This window comes from Larus michahellis, chromosome 2 (genome assembly GCF_964199755.1).
Source record: "Larus michahellis chromosome 2, bLarMic1.1, whole genome shotgun sequence".
NCBI lineage: Eukaryota > Metazoa > Chordata > Aves > Charadriiformes > Laridae > Larus > Larus michahellis.
The window spans coordinates 122,474,218-122,491,142 of NC_133897.1; the positions used below are offsets into that span (position 1 = coordinate 122,474,218).

At 35.7% G+C, this 16,925-nt stretch overlaps 1 protein-coding gene across 1 annotated transcript in view; it reads right to left on the bottom strand.

Moving 5' to 3' along the window:
- The window catches only part of CCDC178 (coiled-coil domain containing 178), a 179,804-nt gene that overhangs the window by 57,615 nt on the left and 105,264 nt on the right, over positions 1–16,925 (bottom strand). The window contains exon 18 of the mRNA XM_074576925.1: positions 2,936–3,085. Coding sequence (XP_074433026.1) covers positions 2,936–3,085 — 150 coding nt within the window. The remainder of the gene's footprint in view (positions 1–2,935; positions 3,086–16,925) is intronic.

Here is a 16,925-nt window from a genome sequence, read left to right on the forward strand (position 1 = left end):
TTAAGAAGATAAAAGCAGAAGCAGAATTATACACCACACCCACAAAAGCAACATACCAGTGCCATAGAGCAACTCTTCATTAATCACAGGAATTTATGAAAGCAAGGAGGCTTTTCTCATTCACCTGAAACATGCATGTGTGTTATCCACCAGGCTACTATCTGTTACAACAGTCATGCTAGGCTCCCCTTAAATATCCACAGGAAGTTACAACATCCAGAAAATGTCAGTGGGAGAGAAAATCCTCTTCTCATCCACCTCCTATGTATAGCAATAGGAAGGAAACACGAATCTTCTCCAAGAGCATGCCTTTGCATTCTAGATGCAGAAGACGATATTGTGCTTTTTATGGGCATAGACCTCTCCACTCAATAAGGGCACCTTCCTCAGTGCAAAGAAGCTTACAAAGACATGACAAAACACTTCATCTTACCAAAGCATTATTTCACCCATTATTAAGATGGAGCCTTTTCCGGGGCTGAACAAAACAGCTACTTAGAAGCCCAAAGCAAACCTACTTCATTAGTTAGAGCAGTTACTACATCCAGTTAAAATTATGAAAAAAAAAAAAAAAAAAGGCAGTTTGCCTTTTACATTAGTATTTGTAAAAACTGGCTTCTAATTTTGAGTAATTATATACACAGGGAAGAAAGTTCTCAGGATTTAGGGAAGGATGAACACACTTTCTTCTTCTTGAATGTTCATGTCACTGTAATGCATATATATAGCAGAGCACCTAGAAAAATCATTACTTTGACACTCCTCCAGAATTGATTTTCTGTTGCAGTTGTAATTCGCTGATTAGCAAAAACCTAAGAAAAAAATAAAGCTTCTTTTTGTAGAACCTGTATGTAATCAACATGTTTTTCCCTTTTGTCATAATTTCTAAATACTTTCTTTATGTGATAATGGTAGAAATATTTTGTTTTAACAGTTGGAGTAGTTATTCGTTCAAGAAAGTGAAGATTTATCAAAAAGCAAATTAGATTAGTTGTCTGTGTAATCCTCAAATTAATATCGTGAATAGAATTGCTCTTCTTCATACACATACCACTGCTGAACGGCACAGAGGACTGTCAGAAATTCTAAACGTTGCCATCATTAATTTCTAACACAAGCTAGGTATATGTATTGTAATGCTGATTATAAGCTCCTATAGAATAGCAACATACTCATAACCATTTTCTTCCTGAACAAGATTTTTAAAAGCCAAGCAAATGATTACATAGTACTGCGGATGAAACTAGATCCTGTTGGTATTGCACTGCTATTTTGCTACACTTTACTATGTTTATTTTATTGTATTCAAATTGAGAAGGTAAAAAGCAATAATATATGCCAACTCATTTGCAGTTTTCTTTGCTTCCAGACTACATCATTGAGATGCATGTTAATATCACCCATACTATGTCCAGAAGAGGTTGAGCGGGAAATCTGTTTCACAAATATTAGCAAGAACTATTACATTCTGAGAATGTAGAAGACAAATATTCTTACATCCAAAGAAATAAAAGGTCCAGATGATAATGTAACATAGATACATTTTTCTGTAGCGAGGCTTGAAGAAAGTATGCCTTAATTCTGCATGCAGAAAAAAATACTTTACATCCCTTCAAGAATACGGTACTTTTAAGAAAACATTTTGACGCTCATAGCATTGCCTCTGCTATCATATCGACAGAACATAATTGACACTCACTTGGTGAAGAAAGATAGGCAATAATTTCTTCAACTTTTTATGTTTTAGATCTCCAACTTATTATCCAAATATGGTTATCCCTAAGAATATATGACTTAAAAACAGTTTTGTTCTTGAAACATAGAAGGGCTATGCAGTTAACAAGAATATTTTGGAAAGGATTTTCTTATTTATATTTTTCAGGAACAAAGTGAAGACTCTGAATTTTAAAATTAGAGGTTACCTGAGGTAGTATATGAGGAAATGAGCAGTGGATGAAGATATGGGTATAAGACATAAAATGGATTGATAAGAGTAAAGTACTAGCAAATAACCTGAATTTCACATCTAGTTTATTTATTTGAAGACTTCTACACTATACTTTTAGAGAACAGACTAAAATATCAATATATCAGGACATGGTTCCTGCATAAATGACATGAGTTAATGAAGATTCTTACCTGAAATAGTTGATGTGAACTTGAGGTCTTGTGTGCATGACGACTTAAATGCATACTAATTTTCAAAAACATAGACATGAAAGGCAAGCAAGCAATAACCTGACTAAAATATCTGAAAGATATTTTTAATTGATTATACTTTGTACTGATGAAGTTGTATTTTGAGAGCTATCTATAAATACAAAGCAAAGACACAGAAAAGACTTTTTCTGTGAATTGGCATTGTACTTTCACAACAAAGTTTTACAACATCACTTCACTCAGGTTCCACAGCTTTCACCGCTATATTTTAAAAAAAAAATAAATCTGTCTTTTTAAATGTAACTAATTAGTCATTAAAACATTACACTTGGCCACCATACCACCATCATGGACATTTTTCAAACTAGATTTTCATTTTCATTTCACTGTTTTCTAAATTAAAAGCTTACAGAGTCTGACTGAAGCTGCTGTAAAAGACAGTTTCCAGAAAAAGTGTTTTTTGAAGAATGGTAAGGTACGTTTTAATTACTGCATAATATATTTATATAAAAAAATAAATACATTTCAGGTGCAAAAGTGGAATTCATGAATAATGAAATTTGAATACCTTACATGAATTTCTCTGTAAAAATAATAAAAAAACCAGCAAGCAAGTAAAAAAACGAAAATACAAAAAGTGTGAAAAAACCAAGAGGAAAATAAGAATTCAGGTGATAGGTATTACTAACAAGTATTATATTATTATTAACTAGCTGCATTAATCAAATTAAATTTGGAGATGAGATGAATTAAATGAGTGATATTAGCACTTTACCTGCTGATGATCTCTAACAGCAGCTTCCACCCTGATTCTATTGTCATAGAGTTTTCTGAGGTCGTCTTTACTGTTTAAGTAGTTGTTCTGAAAGATTTGATATTCTTGAGCTAACCACAGATTTTCTTTAATGACTTGCTCCAGAGCAGCCTAAAGAGAAAAGTAATTAATTACACTTACTGCAAAATATCTTTCTAAAAAATAAAATTATAGGTCACTTCCACAATTTCCCTGACTCATTCACTTACGAATATCTGCAATATATGTATGACAAGATTATGGTCTCAGTGAAACAAATGGAAAAACTGCAAATGAATTTCAAGTGGTTAGGATTTTTCTGAATCTATTTACACTGAAGTAAATGTTATTAATAAATGATTTGTACAGAAAATGATATTGTAAGTAGTTACAGTAGAAATAACTAAAAAGAACACATCCTCTACTTTACTACGTAAGACCTTTATGCATAGAAATTATCTTGTCTTAACTGCCAGAGAATACATCAAATTCTTCACCCACAGTTTACTTTTCAAAACTCTCGTTTTCCAATGTATTTGTAAAACTGACACAATGTAATACTCATGCAATCTACTAATAATTTTAATGTTTCCTATGTGATTAACTTGATTTTAAAGACTAATACAATTTCTGACTCTCATAGTTTGCTACCAGGTGAAGTTGAAGCTGTTTGGATTGCATGTTTCTGTAATAAGAAAAATTTCCATTCCTTTAAATCTAATTTTGACTGAACTCCCTTTGACTATAATGTATACTCTTGCAACAGTCACATGATTTTCTAAGGTATTTTATCTAGGTTACAATGATACCATCCGATTTACTTTATTTTAAAATTGATTTTTAACAAGGAATTCTATTTTAATTTTCATTACTTTTCCATTAAAAGGCACTTGGGGGAAGGGGAGCACAGGTAGACTTTTACCCATAGAGTTAGTTGACTATTGACTTTTGACATTCGTAATTTCTTTCAATTTCATAACTATAAAACAGGATGGCTGATTTCCATGTTTCAAAATATTCCTTAAAGTACATTTTAAATGTACCTCTTTAAAATAAATTTTTAAAACATCATGGCTAGTGATGACAGTGCTACCCAGGAGAGAGATGGACAAAAACCCCCGCAATAAGCAAGCCTGAAACTTATTAAATTTACGTATGCTGTCACCTGTTGTATTTGGGAGGGATTTCTGTTAAAAATGCATGCACATTATAACGTGGAGTGGAGGAGAGTTCCCAATTACGAGGGTGTGCAGAAGCCTAGGCCAACTAATTTAGCCCAAATGTCCATGTGATTAGTGTCTCCCCAATCTAAGGCAATATTTTAAAGACTTCTAATGCAAAAGTTATACTCTAAAAGTTTTAAAAGGTAGAACAGTCTGCTAAAGAGCCTAGTTGATACAAGAGGGAGGACTATTTGTAATCCCATGTGCTGTGGGTACCCTCGCAGAAAATCAGAGCTAGCAGAACAGCTAGAGCAGTTGGAGCAAACGCCGCTATCGGCTGCTCCCTGGATGAAGCCTGTTGATCCGGCAGGAGGGAGGGCAGCCCTCTGACCTGACAGTCCCAAACTGTGAGCGAAATGTTACCACGGGAGGTGGGGAGCAACCACCTGTCCTAGTAGTAGCCTCACCAAACCCAAAGAAAGAAATCACAAATAATCTTGGTTTTATTTTTGAGATAGGAATATTACAGGTTATTCTGTTTACCTCCCTGCTCCTCTTCTCCCCTTCAACAGACTACTTTTTAAGCCAAAAGATGCATGTCCAAGGTAGGAAAAATATACTTTGAGCATAAAGGAATTTAGATTAATTTTCCCAGGTCACTGGTTGAAGTTTCAAGCCAACACATATAGGCGAATCCTATTGCTGCTACTTCAAGCTTTGTTTGGAATGGCAACATAAATACATGTTGGGAACATTTCCGAAACAACAAACGTTTTACCCATGTATTATAGCTACCATGTTTCTCAGAAGTCAGGAGAGCTAGGTAACTTTGGTAAAATTCAAACTTTGCTTTAGTATCTCCTGTGCCTCTAAAAAAATCCTGCGAATCAGTGGACTAATAAAGTGTAAGTTCATCTGGGGTCACAGTGATAATGTTGAAAAATCCACAGGTTTTCTGAATCTGTTCCCAAGCGGGTAATTTAGATTCTCACCTTTCAAAGACAAAACTCTCCAAGGGAAATTGCAGCATGCCTGAACAGGTTCCCAGCTATCCCTTGGAGCTACTTGAATTTTGGGAGTTCCCAAGACAGTTAGCGTATTAACAATGATTTTACTCTTTTTTCTATGTGATGTCTTAATCAAGATATATCCACTTCTGTGTCTGTATTTATACGCAATTTCTGAAAACATTGGCTAGAAACTTGCTGTGGTTATGCAACAAGATAGAATAAAATTCTTCCTGTACAGAACTGTCACTCTCTACATCATTTCAATATTAAAATGCTATGTGTCTTTCAGAAATCCCTAAGTTATAAAAAGAAAGATGTACAATTTAGCGAAGATGCGATTATCACCTTCATTTTTTTTCAAGTAGAGGTAAAACCTGTTTTTCAGGCTTATACCTTCCTTAACAAACATACAATGCTTGATGTTAATATGTCAGCATTCAATACCTGCAAACAAACAATGTTTTCAGCATCACAGTATTTTCACATATGCAAGGAATATAGGAAAATGACAGGAAGTTTGCTTGTAGAATATGAACATCAATATACTAATTTTCACCAATATAGACACCTGAGTACAAGGCGAGTGAAGTCCTACTATTTTGTGTAATTTAAAATGGTCCAGACATTTTGACAAAGAATAACAACATACCAAATAAAAGAAAATAGTTTTCTCCAGATTTTATGAGACTCAGTGGCTGTGTATATACGACCAGTTATACTAGTTCCCCAGTCCCAAAAATCGCTTCATGGTATAACTTAAGTCAGCTGAGACAGATAAATTGAAATGGTTCTTTTTCTCCAATTCACTCCTCTGAAAGATAAGCAAAGAGCATGCATCTTTTAAATACCTGACTGTCGTTTCTACAGAGGATTTCCCAGCATGTAGGCAAGGAAAAAAAAAAGTATTTAAGACCATTTTATCTTTATGAAAGAGAGGAGTGGTCAAACTGTGACCACACTTGGCATGCCAGAATATATACTACATCTCTTTCTCCTGTTCCAGGAGAACAGGGATATGACTCTCAAAACTGATCATAAGATATTTCAGTAGACAATCCAGACATTTGTTTTATCTCTGGCACTCAAACTTCTGAATTTGTAGACTTGTGAACTGATAAAAACCACCACGATTCACGATCTTGTTCCTTTGCTAGAGGAAATTTCTACCTAATCCGCCACATATACTTTTTCCTCTCTACGTTCTCTTATTCCACATAGCAGCCCAGGAAGAATCTCTGTTCTCCTGGAAAGCTGGAACACTTTTTTGTGTGTTTGCTGAACACATCTGAAGTGCAGTTCCTGTCTGCTACAATACAAATTCATACTGAGACAATGAAATATGTGGAAGCAAGAAAAAAATAAAAACACCAAAACGCCTCCTTCAAAACTATCAACAAAATGTTAGCCCAATGGCTGCTGAACTAGATAGTAGGAAAGCAGATGCAATGCCATGCAACACAATGACGAGTTATCAGTCCAGTACCTCAGGCCATACAGAATTTCTTGTAATAGCTAAACTTCAGTCCTTTAGGGCTGCAAAGAGAGATCACCACTAACCTAGCCATGATTGGTACAGACAAACAAGGGATACTTGCTGTCTGCAGCACAGAGAAAATGTGTTTCATGTTATTTTTCCGTCCTTTTACGTACGCTAATACCAACCACTTTGTGTCGCAAGTGATCCAAGAACTATTTTATGGTTCCATGTTTATGTGACAAAAGTTTGTAAAGCATTGTAGAGACAAATCTTAGGATCAATGATTTTGTTCACGTAATGATATACCTATAAACATGATATAAATTCCTATGGTTTAGAGGGTCAATTGTCATTTCAAATAGTCACTCTGACAGCAGTGTTTTATTCAAAAGATAAGAACAATTGATTCTGACAATCAGGTGCATCAGCACAATAAACTAATTATTAAAGGATCTATATTAATTGGTTATACTACTTAAACTTGAGGTTGTGAGGAATGAAATTGTCTTCCCCAGGCAGGAATGACTGTTTCTTTTGTATGCATAAAGTATCCTGTTTATAATATGAACAGCAAAATAAGAAATAACTTATCTTAAAAATACTGTATTCATGTGCATGTTTCCCCTCCCACTCCATAGACCTTCCCCAGAGGAGTTTAGCAATGTTTTTCCAGTAGCATGTGTTACAAATCATATGTGTCCCTTCCCAGGGCATAAAGAACATAGTGACACCAAGTGCCACAAAGTCATTGTAATACAGTTGACAAGTCCTGTGGCTACAGAAAAGAAAGTTACTTTAAAACAAGCATAAGGTATTGGGGTTTTTTCCCCCTGTATGAGGATCGATTGATGCAACTAATGCTTATTAGCAAATAGTTTGGGCTCTCCAAGTCACAGAAGCTACAACATAATTTGAGCTGATATAATCGCCAATTCGCTCTCCTTACTTGGGATCTTCTGTTGATGCTGCTACCAGCCTTTGATGGTTGGTAATTTATGCATCAAGGATCACGCAGTTACAAGCTCTAACATGAGTCAGGGGATTTACGTTGCTGATATTATATACTGACCTAATACAGATTTTGATGGTGTCTGAGCTGAAACAGGTCTTCCCCTGTACCTGCAGCCAACGGAAAAAACCACAGAGCCCCAAGATACTGAAACTAACTCTTCATCTGAAAGAAAATATCTTTTTGCATCCATGGCATGAATTTTTGCTTTATTATGTTTGTGAGGAATTTTAGAATGTACATACACAGACTGACAGAGGGAAGTGGGAGACCATATTTTTGAAAAATTTGCTAGGGACCATTTGGAACAAATTAATTACCCTTTCAGTAGGAAACGTTTTCTGATAGATTGCATTTTTCCTATCTGCAAACTAATGTAACAATAACTACAAGTAGCCTTTCACTGATAACACAGCACCCCAAATGGCAGTTCTAACATTTTTTGAATAAACAAGTTTTATTCTTATAAGGACTCAAGTGGATAAATAATATGGGGAATAAAATCATATATGCATTAAATGTTTGGGAGAAAATTCCTGTGGATGGCGTTATACAAATAATAAATGCTGCTAAAATAATAATGAAAAAAATGCCACTAAAATAATAAAGTTATTAAAATAATATCAGAAAATATAAGCACAGACCTGTCTGCTTCAACATTACAAGTATTCAAAAATAAACAGTATGTAATACTTTTGAGGTCACAATTTTTCAGCCAAAGCTGAAAAACATTTTTGGTTTTTCATATATAGTCTTTTCTATGCACGGAATATTCTTGACTTCCCCAAAGTTATTTTTGGCACATGAGCTAAATTGTATTGACATTAAAAGAGACCGTGGTTGTAAAATGAGATCTGAATGCTCTAAGATTTTTTTATGTTGATGTACCCTTTACCCATGATTATATTGGTGCAGAAGATGTGAAAAAAATAAAAGGATACAAAAATTTGAAATACTAGAAATACTTAAGTTTATCCCACTTCACCTCTTTAGGGCCCTGTAAATTAAGTAAAGGCATAAATCTTGGAGAAATCAAAGGATTTACCAGTCTAGAGGCCTAAACTGGTAAAGCAACTGATTAAGCATTTTTAGTCCTATCTTTATCTTCAGTCAAAAAACCCTGATTACAGGGAGGAACCTTTTGCTTTGTGGAGTCCAACCTCTTTGAAACTCAAGTGGCTGTTCTGGAATTCTTCTTCTAATGGTTTCAATGAAACTCCAGAGATTTTTGCATATGCTCCACTATCAGGTCTGTCAACAGCTACATTTAAAGAAGGTTTGAATAGAGAAACAAGTTGGCGTTCAGAACATAACATAAAGAATTGAGTATCTCTCTCATCTCTACAAAAAATTTGAAATGTTTGTCCCTGCTCTGCTGAATAGAAATGTACCTTAATAGTGCTGCTTGACAATTAGCTAATTTTGTTGTGGATAAGCGACAAATACATTTTTCTTATTGAAAGAATCAAGGACAGGAGAGCTTTGCCTAGAGCTAAAATTTTGCCTCTACTTCAATTTTGCGATCAGTCATGATCACAAATGTTCAGAAGGACAAAAGCAACATTCAAGATCTTTAGAAAGCAACCAGATATTTTCTGTGTTCATGTTGCAAAACCAGAACTTGGCACTGCTTATACAAGTCAAGCATTTATACCTTATGAACAGGCAAAACCAAGGGACATGCAGGAGACTGGAAAGTTCCTAAGTCTTGAACTAATATGAGATCAATCTCAAGGTCTTGGTAATTCTCTTCAATAGCTCCTGAAAAAAATGCATGCTAGGAAGCACACTGAAGAACTGACAGCATGTAAGAAGATAAAGAAAATGAACAGATGAAGACAGATCTTCAAGACATCTGGTGCCACAATTGTGTTAGGGCTCAGTACTGATTTGCTGACAGCAACTTGGATATGTCACTTAAGCAAGTCACAGTCCTTTTCTTTCTTGATATCATGGAAACAGATTGGTATCAAAGCACCGAACTGGAAGTAAAAGCATGATACCTTCAGGTAGTAGGGGTCACTGACTCCACCAGTGGTGTCAGGAATGTGGCTTCAGAAGACATAAGAGCAAATTAGTGGCTCCATAGAATTGAAAAATAAAAAAGTATTAAAGCAAGCAGAACACAAGTGAAAGGTCAAAGACAAAAAGAAATTGAATAAATAACACTGCTGTTGCAGAAAACGTGAATGACAACAGACTATAAAACAAAAAGGAAAAGCAAACACATCTTGGATTTGATGCTAACTGTGGAAAACTGTAACTTTAAGAGATTTTATTACACATTTCCAATTGGAAACAATTGTTATGATATACAATGCCAGTAAATCAGGGATTGATTGAAGAGGATCTCATCAGATCCATTGGTTCTGAATGCTAATGGAAGAAACATCAATCATTCAAAGACCAGAAAACATAAAAAGAAAATTCTTTAGAGCTATGCAGTTGGTAGCAAAATGCCTCTATATCACAACAGATGCTCACATTTTTTAAAAAAATAAATTTGCTTTAAAACCAACATTTGTGCTTATTGACAATAATGTGGAAACAAGGAATACAAAAATGTTCCTTTAAAGTGTGTTATATACTCTAAAACTTTAACACTGAATTTAGGTTCATCATTTCAGACTTTTCCATACAAGAAGTTTTTATTTCAGGAAAAGTAAAAGGTACTTGTTCGGAATAAAGTCAATCTATGAATATAATGGAATGCAAGCTAGTATCAAAACTCAGGTTAAAGTTGATATAACTATAAAAAAGATTGTGAAATTACATAGAATTAAGAACTTCTCCAACCCTACATCCTCCTCCATACCTTAAGTTTATATGCTTTGCCTGAAAAGAAAAAAAAAAGAGTTTATGATTTCATTATTGGTTTCTGCAAAACATAGTTTTAGACTGTTAAACACAAACTTATTTGCCTATTATTGCATCATTAATTTTTCTTCTATATCATCACAGCTTGATTATATATACCTGTCAATATTTTTAGAGCATATTATGAGAGAGAACTTCACTTGCAATGCTATTCTGGAAAAGATGAAACTGCCTGGGAATGTCCATTTATTTACAGTCCAAGATTTATAAAGGCTCTCCATTTTCTTATATATTTAGGGATGGACAACTCTGCATCACTAGGGGAAAAGGCTAATTACTCACAGTAAGGTCATTAGATACACTTTCTTTTTGTCATTACAAAGACTAATATTTTTGCATTAATGCCTCTATGCAGAGTAGATGAAGCAAATAAATAATAAACCTCCTTATTCAGATGCTAATGCAAACCCACATGCTTTCAATTGTACAGCTGTAAAAATTAAAGCGAGAAAGGTATCAAAAAAGTAAACAGCAATAGTCAACACGATATCTGTTACCTACACATACCACCCATACAACTACAGTGGCTCTGAAGTGACAGAAAGGTGCAAATAAAGAGATTCGTGGGACAATTGTGCTGTTTTTTTATTAAATTCATTAAAAATTTTAAATTTTTTCGATGTTTCATTAAATTAAATGTGGAAAATATACTGGATTTTACAGAATATTATATTTTATTTTGACAGACGCTGCAGACAACCATAAAAATATTAGCATTCAATTCTAGCTTTGCAAATTCATCCATTTTAATTTCCACACAGTTAGAAGGATCAGCTTTCAGACTTTGCATCCAGAAGTTCTTATAATTCTTTGAAAAATTAGTATCATTAACTAATCCCTTTGTGGTAATCAACATTGATATTTTGTTCTAAAGTAATGTTCTAAATGAAATTTTGTAGGAATGTCTTTTGGCTAATCTCATATATGTACTTTGGTCCACTGACAAGCCATTTGCCTTCCATAACTTTGCTATAGTGGTAATGCACATGACTGACACCCTGTGGGGTCTTCTTGGCTGGATTTTTTTTTGACCACAGCATTTTTTGTAGTCATGTCCATTTAAACATCCATAGTAAAAGTTGTTGCTATATTTTTGTTTATGAAATTCCCCTAAGACCTCCTCTATGGTATATAGTTTGATCCTAACAATTTTTTCTCATGGAATTCTGAAATCCAGTAACTGATGTTGGAGAACTGTTGACCTATTTACTTTGATTATTTCTATAGGCAATATTGAGATAATTAAGAAGATTAGACTTAAATTTGCCTTTTAAAGCACTTACTGAAATATTTACAATGAATAAACTTCCTAAAAAGATTTTTTTAATAATTTCCAATGAAGAAAACCTCACTTGAGGGAGCAGGAAAAAATCTTTTCTCCTTACTTTATTCTTTTCAGATTTTTAAAATAACAGTGAATGCATCTCCACTCCTCTCCAGTCTAATTAGAATAAATTGTTATAAAATTTTGAAAACGGCAGTTTAGAAAACCTTCACCAAACAAAACTAAACATAAAATGAAAAATTGAAGAAAATCTAATTGTTTTTAATGGACAGTTTGAAAAGTAATTTTTTGTCAACTCTATCACCTTTCTCAATAAAAACTTCAGAAGTATCCTGTACCCTTAAATATTAAAGAAGTTAAATTTTAAACATAGAGCCATAGAATGATAGAATAGTTTGGGTTGGAAAGGACCTTTAAAGGTCATCTAATCCAACTTCCCTGCAATATGCAGGGACATCTTCAACTAGATCAGGTTACCCAGATAGACACCCATCAGAGACCCATCCAAGGGCAACTACCACCATTCTGGGTAACCTGCTCCAGTGTTTCACCACCCTCATAAAAAAGTTATTCCTTATATCTAGTCTGAATCTACCCTCTCTCAGTTTAAAACCATACCCCTTGTCCTATCACAACAGGTCCTTCTAAAAAGTTTGTCCCCATCTTGTAAGTCCCCTTCAAGTACTGAAAGGCTGCAATAAGGTCTTCCTGGAGCCTTTTCCAGGCTGGACAACCCCAACTGTCTCAGCCTGTCCTCACAGGAGAGGTGTTCCAACCTTCTGATCTTTTTTGTGGCCCTCCTCTGGACCCACTTCAACAGATCCATGTGTTTCCTGTGCTGAGCGCTCCAGAGCTGGATGCAGTACTCCAGGAGGGGTCTCACCAGAGCAGAGTAGAGGGGCAGAATCACCTCCCTTGACCTGCTGGCTGCACTTCTTTTGATGCAGCCCAGGATGTGCTTGGGCTTCTGGTGCACAGAAGTGCACACTGTTGGCTCATGTCCCACTTTTCATCCACCAGTACCTCCAAGTCCTTTTTGGGAAGGCTGCTCTCAATCTCTTCATCCTTCAGCCTGTATTGATACCCGGGGTTGCTCCAACACAGGTACAGGACCCTGCACTTGGCCTTGTTGAATCCTCATGAGATTCACATGGGCCCACTTCTCAAGCCTGTCCAGGTCACTCTGGATGGCATCCTGTTCCTCGGGCCTTTCAACCAGACCACTCAGCTTGGTATCATTGGCAAACTTGCTGAGGGTGCACTCGATCCCACTGTCTATATCATTGATGAAGATATTATACAGTACTGGTCCCAGTATGGATCCTTAAGGGACACCACTTGTCACGAATCTCCATCTGGACATTGAGCCATTGACCACTACCTTCTGGATGTGAACATCCAACCAATTCCTCATCCACCAAACAGTCCACCCATCAAATCCACTTCTCACCAATTTAGAGAGAATGTTACAGGGGACCATGTCAAAGACGTTACAGAAGTCCAGACAGACGACATCCGTAGCTATGCCCTTGTTCATTGATGTGGTAATTCCATCATAGAAGGCCACTAAGTTGGTCAAGAAGGACTTGCCCTTGGTGAAGCCATGCTGGCTGTCTCAAATCACCTCCCTGTCCTCCGTGTGCCTTAGCATAGCTTCTAGGAGGATCTGTTCCATGATCTTCCCAAACACAGAGGTGAGGCTGACAGGTCGTTAGTTCCGAGGGTCCTTTTTTTTACAGGTTTTAAAAAATGGGTGCAATATTTCCCTTTTTCTAGTCACCGGGACTTCACCTGACTGCCATGACTTTTCAAATATCATGGAGGGTGGCTTGACAATTACATCAGCCAATTCCCTCAGACCTCTGGGAAGCACCTCATTAGGTCCCATAGACTTATCTATGTTCAAGTTCCTCAGGTGGCACAAACCTGATCTACTCTGCTATATACTCTGTCTATATATATATGTATATACATACACACTATATATATACTCTACTATATATTGTGACCATAATATAATAGAATACCAGAACTTCAGCTATTCAGTTAGAACAGGTCTGCATTGTAGGTAAAAGAGATCAATAAGAGTATAGTTCAGCTCTCCGTCAATGCAATTTTGCAGTCGTCTGTACAATTACATTTGCACTTCAGGCTCTTGCTAACTGGAAACCTGAGAGATTACCTTATTCTCATTTCTCTACCCTACAGAGTCCTTGGCAGAAATTCCTTGTTTACAAAACAGAGAGATTAGGAATTTTCCTTTCATTTGTCCTCTTTACGGTGAAATCTAAGATCTGTCTTTTATGCAAACCTTCACTGTCTAAAACCTACTCCATAAATGCTATGATGGCCCCAACACGATGCAGAACACACAACGATGCAGAAATGATGCCATACATACAAATCAGATCACATAAAGACAGAAAGATGTGCAGAGTGCTAATAAACTAGACATGAGATGATTGGTAATCTAAAAAAGAAGACTCCAAGAGGTTTTGTGTCAAGCCCCTGTATGCTGGAGACTCTGTCTGCCTTCAGTGTAAGAATTCTGAGGTTAGTATGGAGGGGTTAACTTCTGGAAACAAACTGAAGATATAAAAAGGGGACCGATGTCCTTAAAAGTATCCACACATGCATATTTCCCGCAGTGCAGTGTAACGCTAAACCAAAGGTATCAAGGATTTCCCCAGTTAGTTGGTAACATCAAATCTATGGTAGAACATGGTCAAGCTTCATGAGAAGTAATCTTCCAGAACACTTTTGCCATTGGCCACTGCATGTAAGAACGTTTACTGGAGAAAAAAGAGCTAAGAAACACCAACACCAGGGAACAAACGCTAGGACGCAGAGGATTATAACAACTTCTGCTTGATGTTCACTGTATAGCATATGCCACCATTTAAATGAAGCCTCAGAGAAGCCAAACTTCAAATCGCAAATGGTCTCATAAAATCTAGCACACTAAATGAGTAAAATGAAAATATAATAATAGTTTATGTAAATTGCAACATTTTATTCAAACTGTTTACATGGGATTGTTAAAGAATTAATAGCAAGGCTTCTTTATTAAACATTCATTTAAAAAAAATGGTTATTCTCAGAAAAGAAATATACTTTCCCACATAATGATAAAAGTATATTCACTGTAACTTTTCAAATCAGAATAACACTTTACAGTAACTCTTATAAACAAACAAGGACAACTATGGCAAATATTTTAAACTGAGTGTAGCTATTTTTCCTCATTAGAATTTCAGAGAATCCTACAAGCTCAACAGATGTGTGAAATCTGATATTTTCTGCGTAGACCAGGAAACATGGGTATTTAATGTATCTTCTAAGCAAGTGACTATAACATGCATAAAGACACAGCATCTTTCTGGTTTTATCCATGCACTTATTTCACCAAACAGCAGTTTAGAAAGTATTTAAATAATGAGATATATTTTATTATTGTTTCTATAGATAATCTATAGTATAATTTAAAATATATTATATTTATATTATAGAAAATATTTGTATAATAAATAGCCTGTTTAAATTAATTGTCATTCAACTTCAGAATATATTTAGATGTAATAATGATATAATAGTAATTCTAAAGAAAGCTGTTTTTTCTGATGCCGAAGTCCCTGCTTTTCTGCAGTTGTTTTTGGTTTTAGCACTGCTCATTCATTTCAGAACTGCAATTTTCTGTAGTAATGGTACAGTAGTTGTTCTACATAAAAATGGTAACCCAGTCTAATTTGCTTGTAGTTTCAAATGTAGTTAACACAACTGAATCACAGGCATGACCACTGAGAAAGAAACTACATTCTCGTGTTTCGGATAAGCCAAAATTGAGTTTTATGAACATCAACCTAAAAGCACAAACCACCATGTTCTCCAAATAATCTCAGAAAGAAAACCAGCATAAAAAGGCAACTACCAGCAAGTAAAGCTTTTTGAGAAATACCTTCTAAACGTACTTTTACCCTTGCCTGTGTTTGGGTACGCTGTCACTTATGACTAAAGAAGATTTCTCTCTCAATATCATGAGAACATGGTCAGCACATAAACAGGCAAAGCAAAGACAGATACACACAGTGCCATTTCCCCCTCTACTAGAGAACCCCAACAAAAAAAGAGGAGATTTTTCAAGGATAAGAAAGGAGGGATATAAGGATGAGAATAATTTGTATGTGGATTACAAAACCTGAAGAACTTCAGTGATCAGAAAGTGGTACCTTTTTCTACCTTTGAGTGATGTACATATTCGTAATGTGAACGCTCCAAGCAGTAAGTTCCCATATCCACAATCATCACAGGAGCAGTTGCTGAGTTCTTGAAGCAAATAGAATCACTCTATCACATGCTGCATTAGCTTTGAGTCTTCCTCAGTATTACTGCAGTGGTTGATAAGAATATAGATAAAGCTTCAGGAGACATTAAGAATGGAGGCATTTTTTAGCAGAGCCACTGATACAGCTTCAGCTCTGATGGGCACATTCCAGTGACAGCAAAAGGCTGTATTTGGGTGGTTTCACAAGACACCTTAATATATTTCACATTCAGCTTCTGTGTTCATGCAGAGGCGACCATGTCCCCATCAGCAATTAATATAAACTATTTTGCCAAGATCTTAAGAATTTAGTTTTCCTAGTACAGAAGCAAAGAATTCCGTAAGTGTCAAGTGGAAAACATTTTCAGTTTACAATTATGACGTATGGAAAAGTAAATAGAAATACTGACTCTGTGACCAAAGCGAAAGTCAGGAACCAAGAAAAAGTGTAGGACAGCTACTTCCAATCTGGAAAGAACTTTATCTGTGGTAGATGAGTCATAAAGGCATGAAGAGTTTATCCCCTCCCTTCTTATCAGGGAACTGTCACACATGACTACTTCAGCTGGAGCTAGACTTTGCTGACTTTGGAAGAACTGTTTCTTCTACATGCCAGGGAGAAAAGACTTTACTGCCATGTTCTGTGGTACTATAATAAAAATGAGGATAGCCATTCATACAGTACCTAATTATGAATGCTTTCGTCTGTGGGTTCAAGCTCAAGACAGTCATGTTAGTCACAGTTCTTCCAGCTATCAAAACAGAAAACTTTTCCTTTGTCCCTCGATCAGGATAGTTGAAACGATCTCTGTTTCACAGTGGATCAGGAC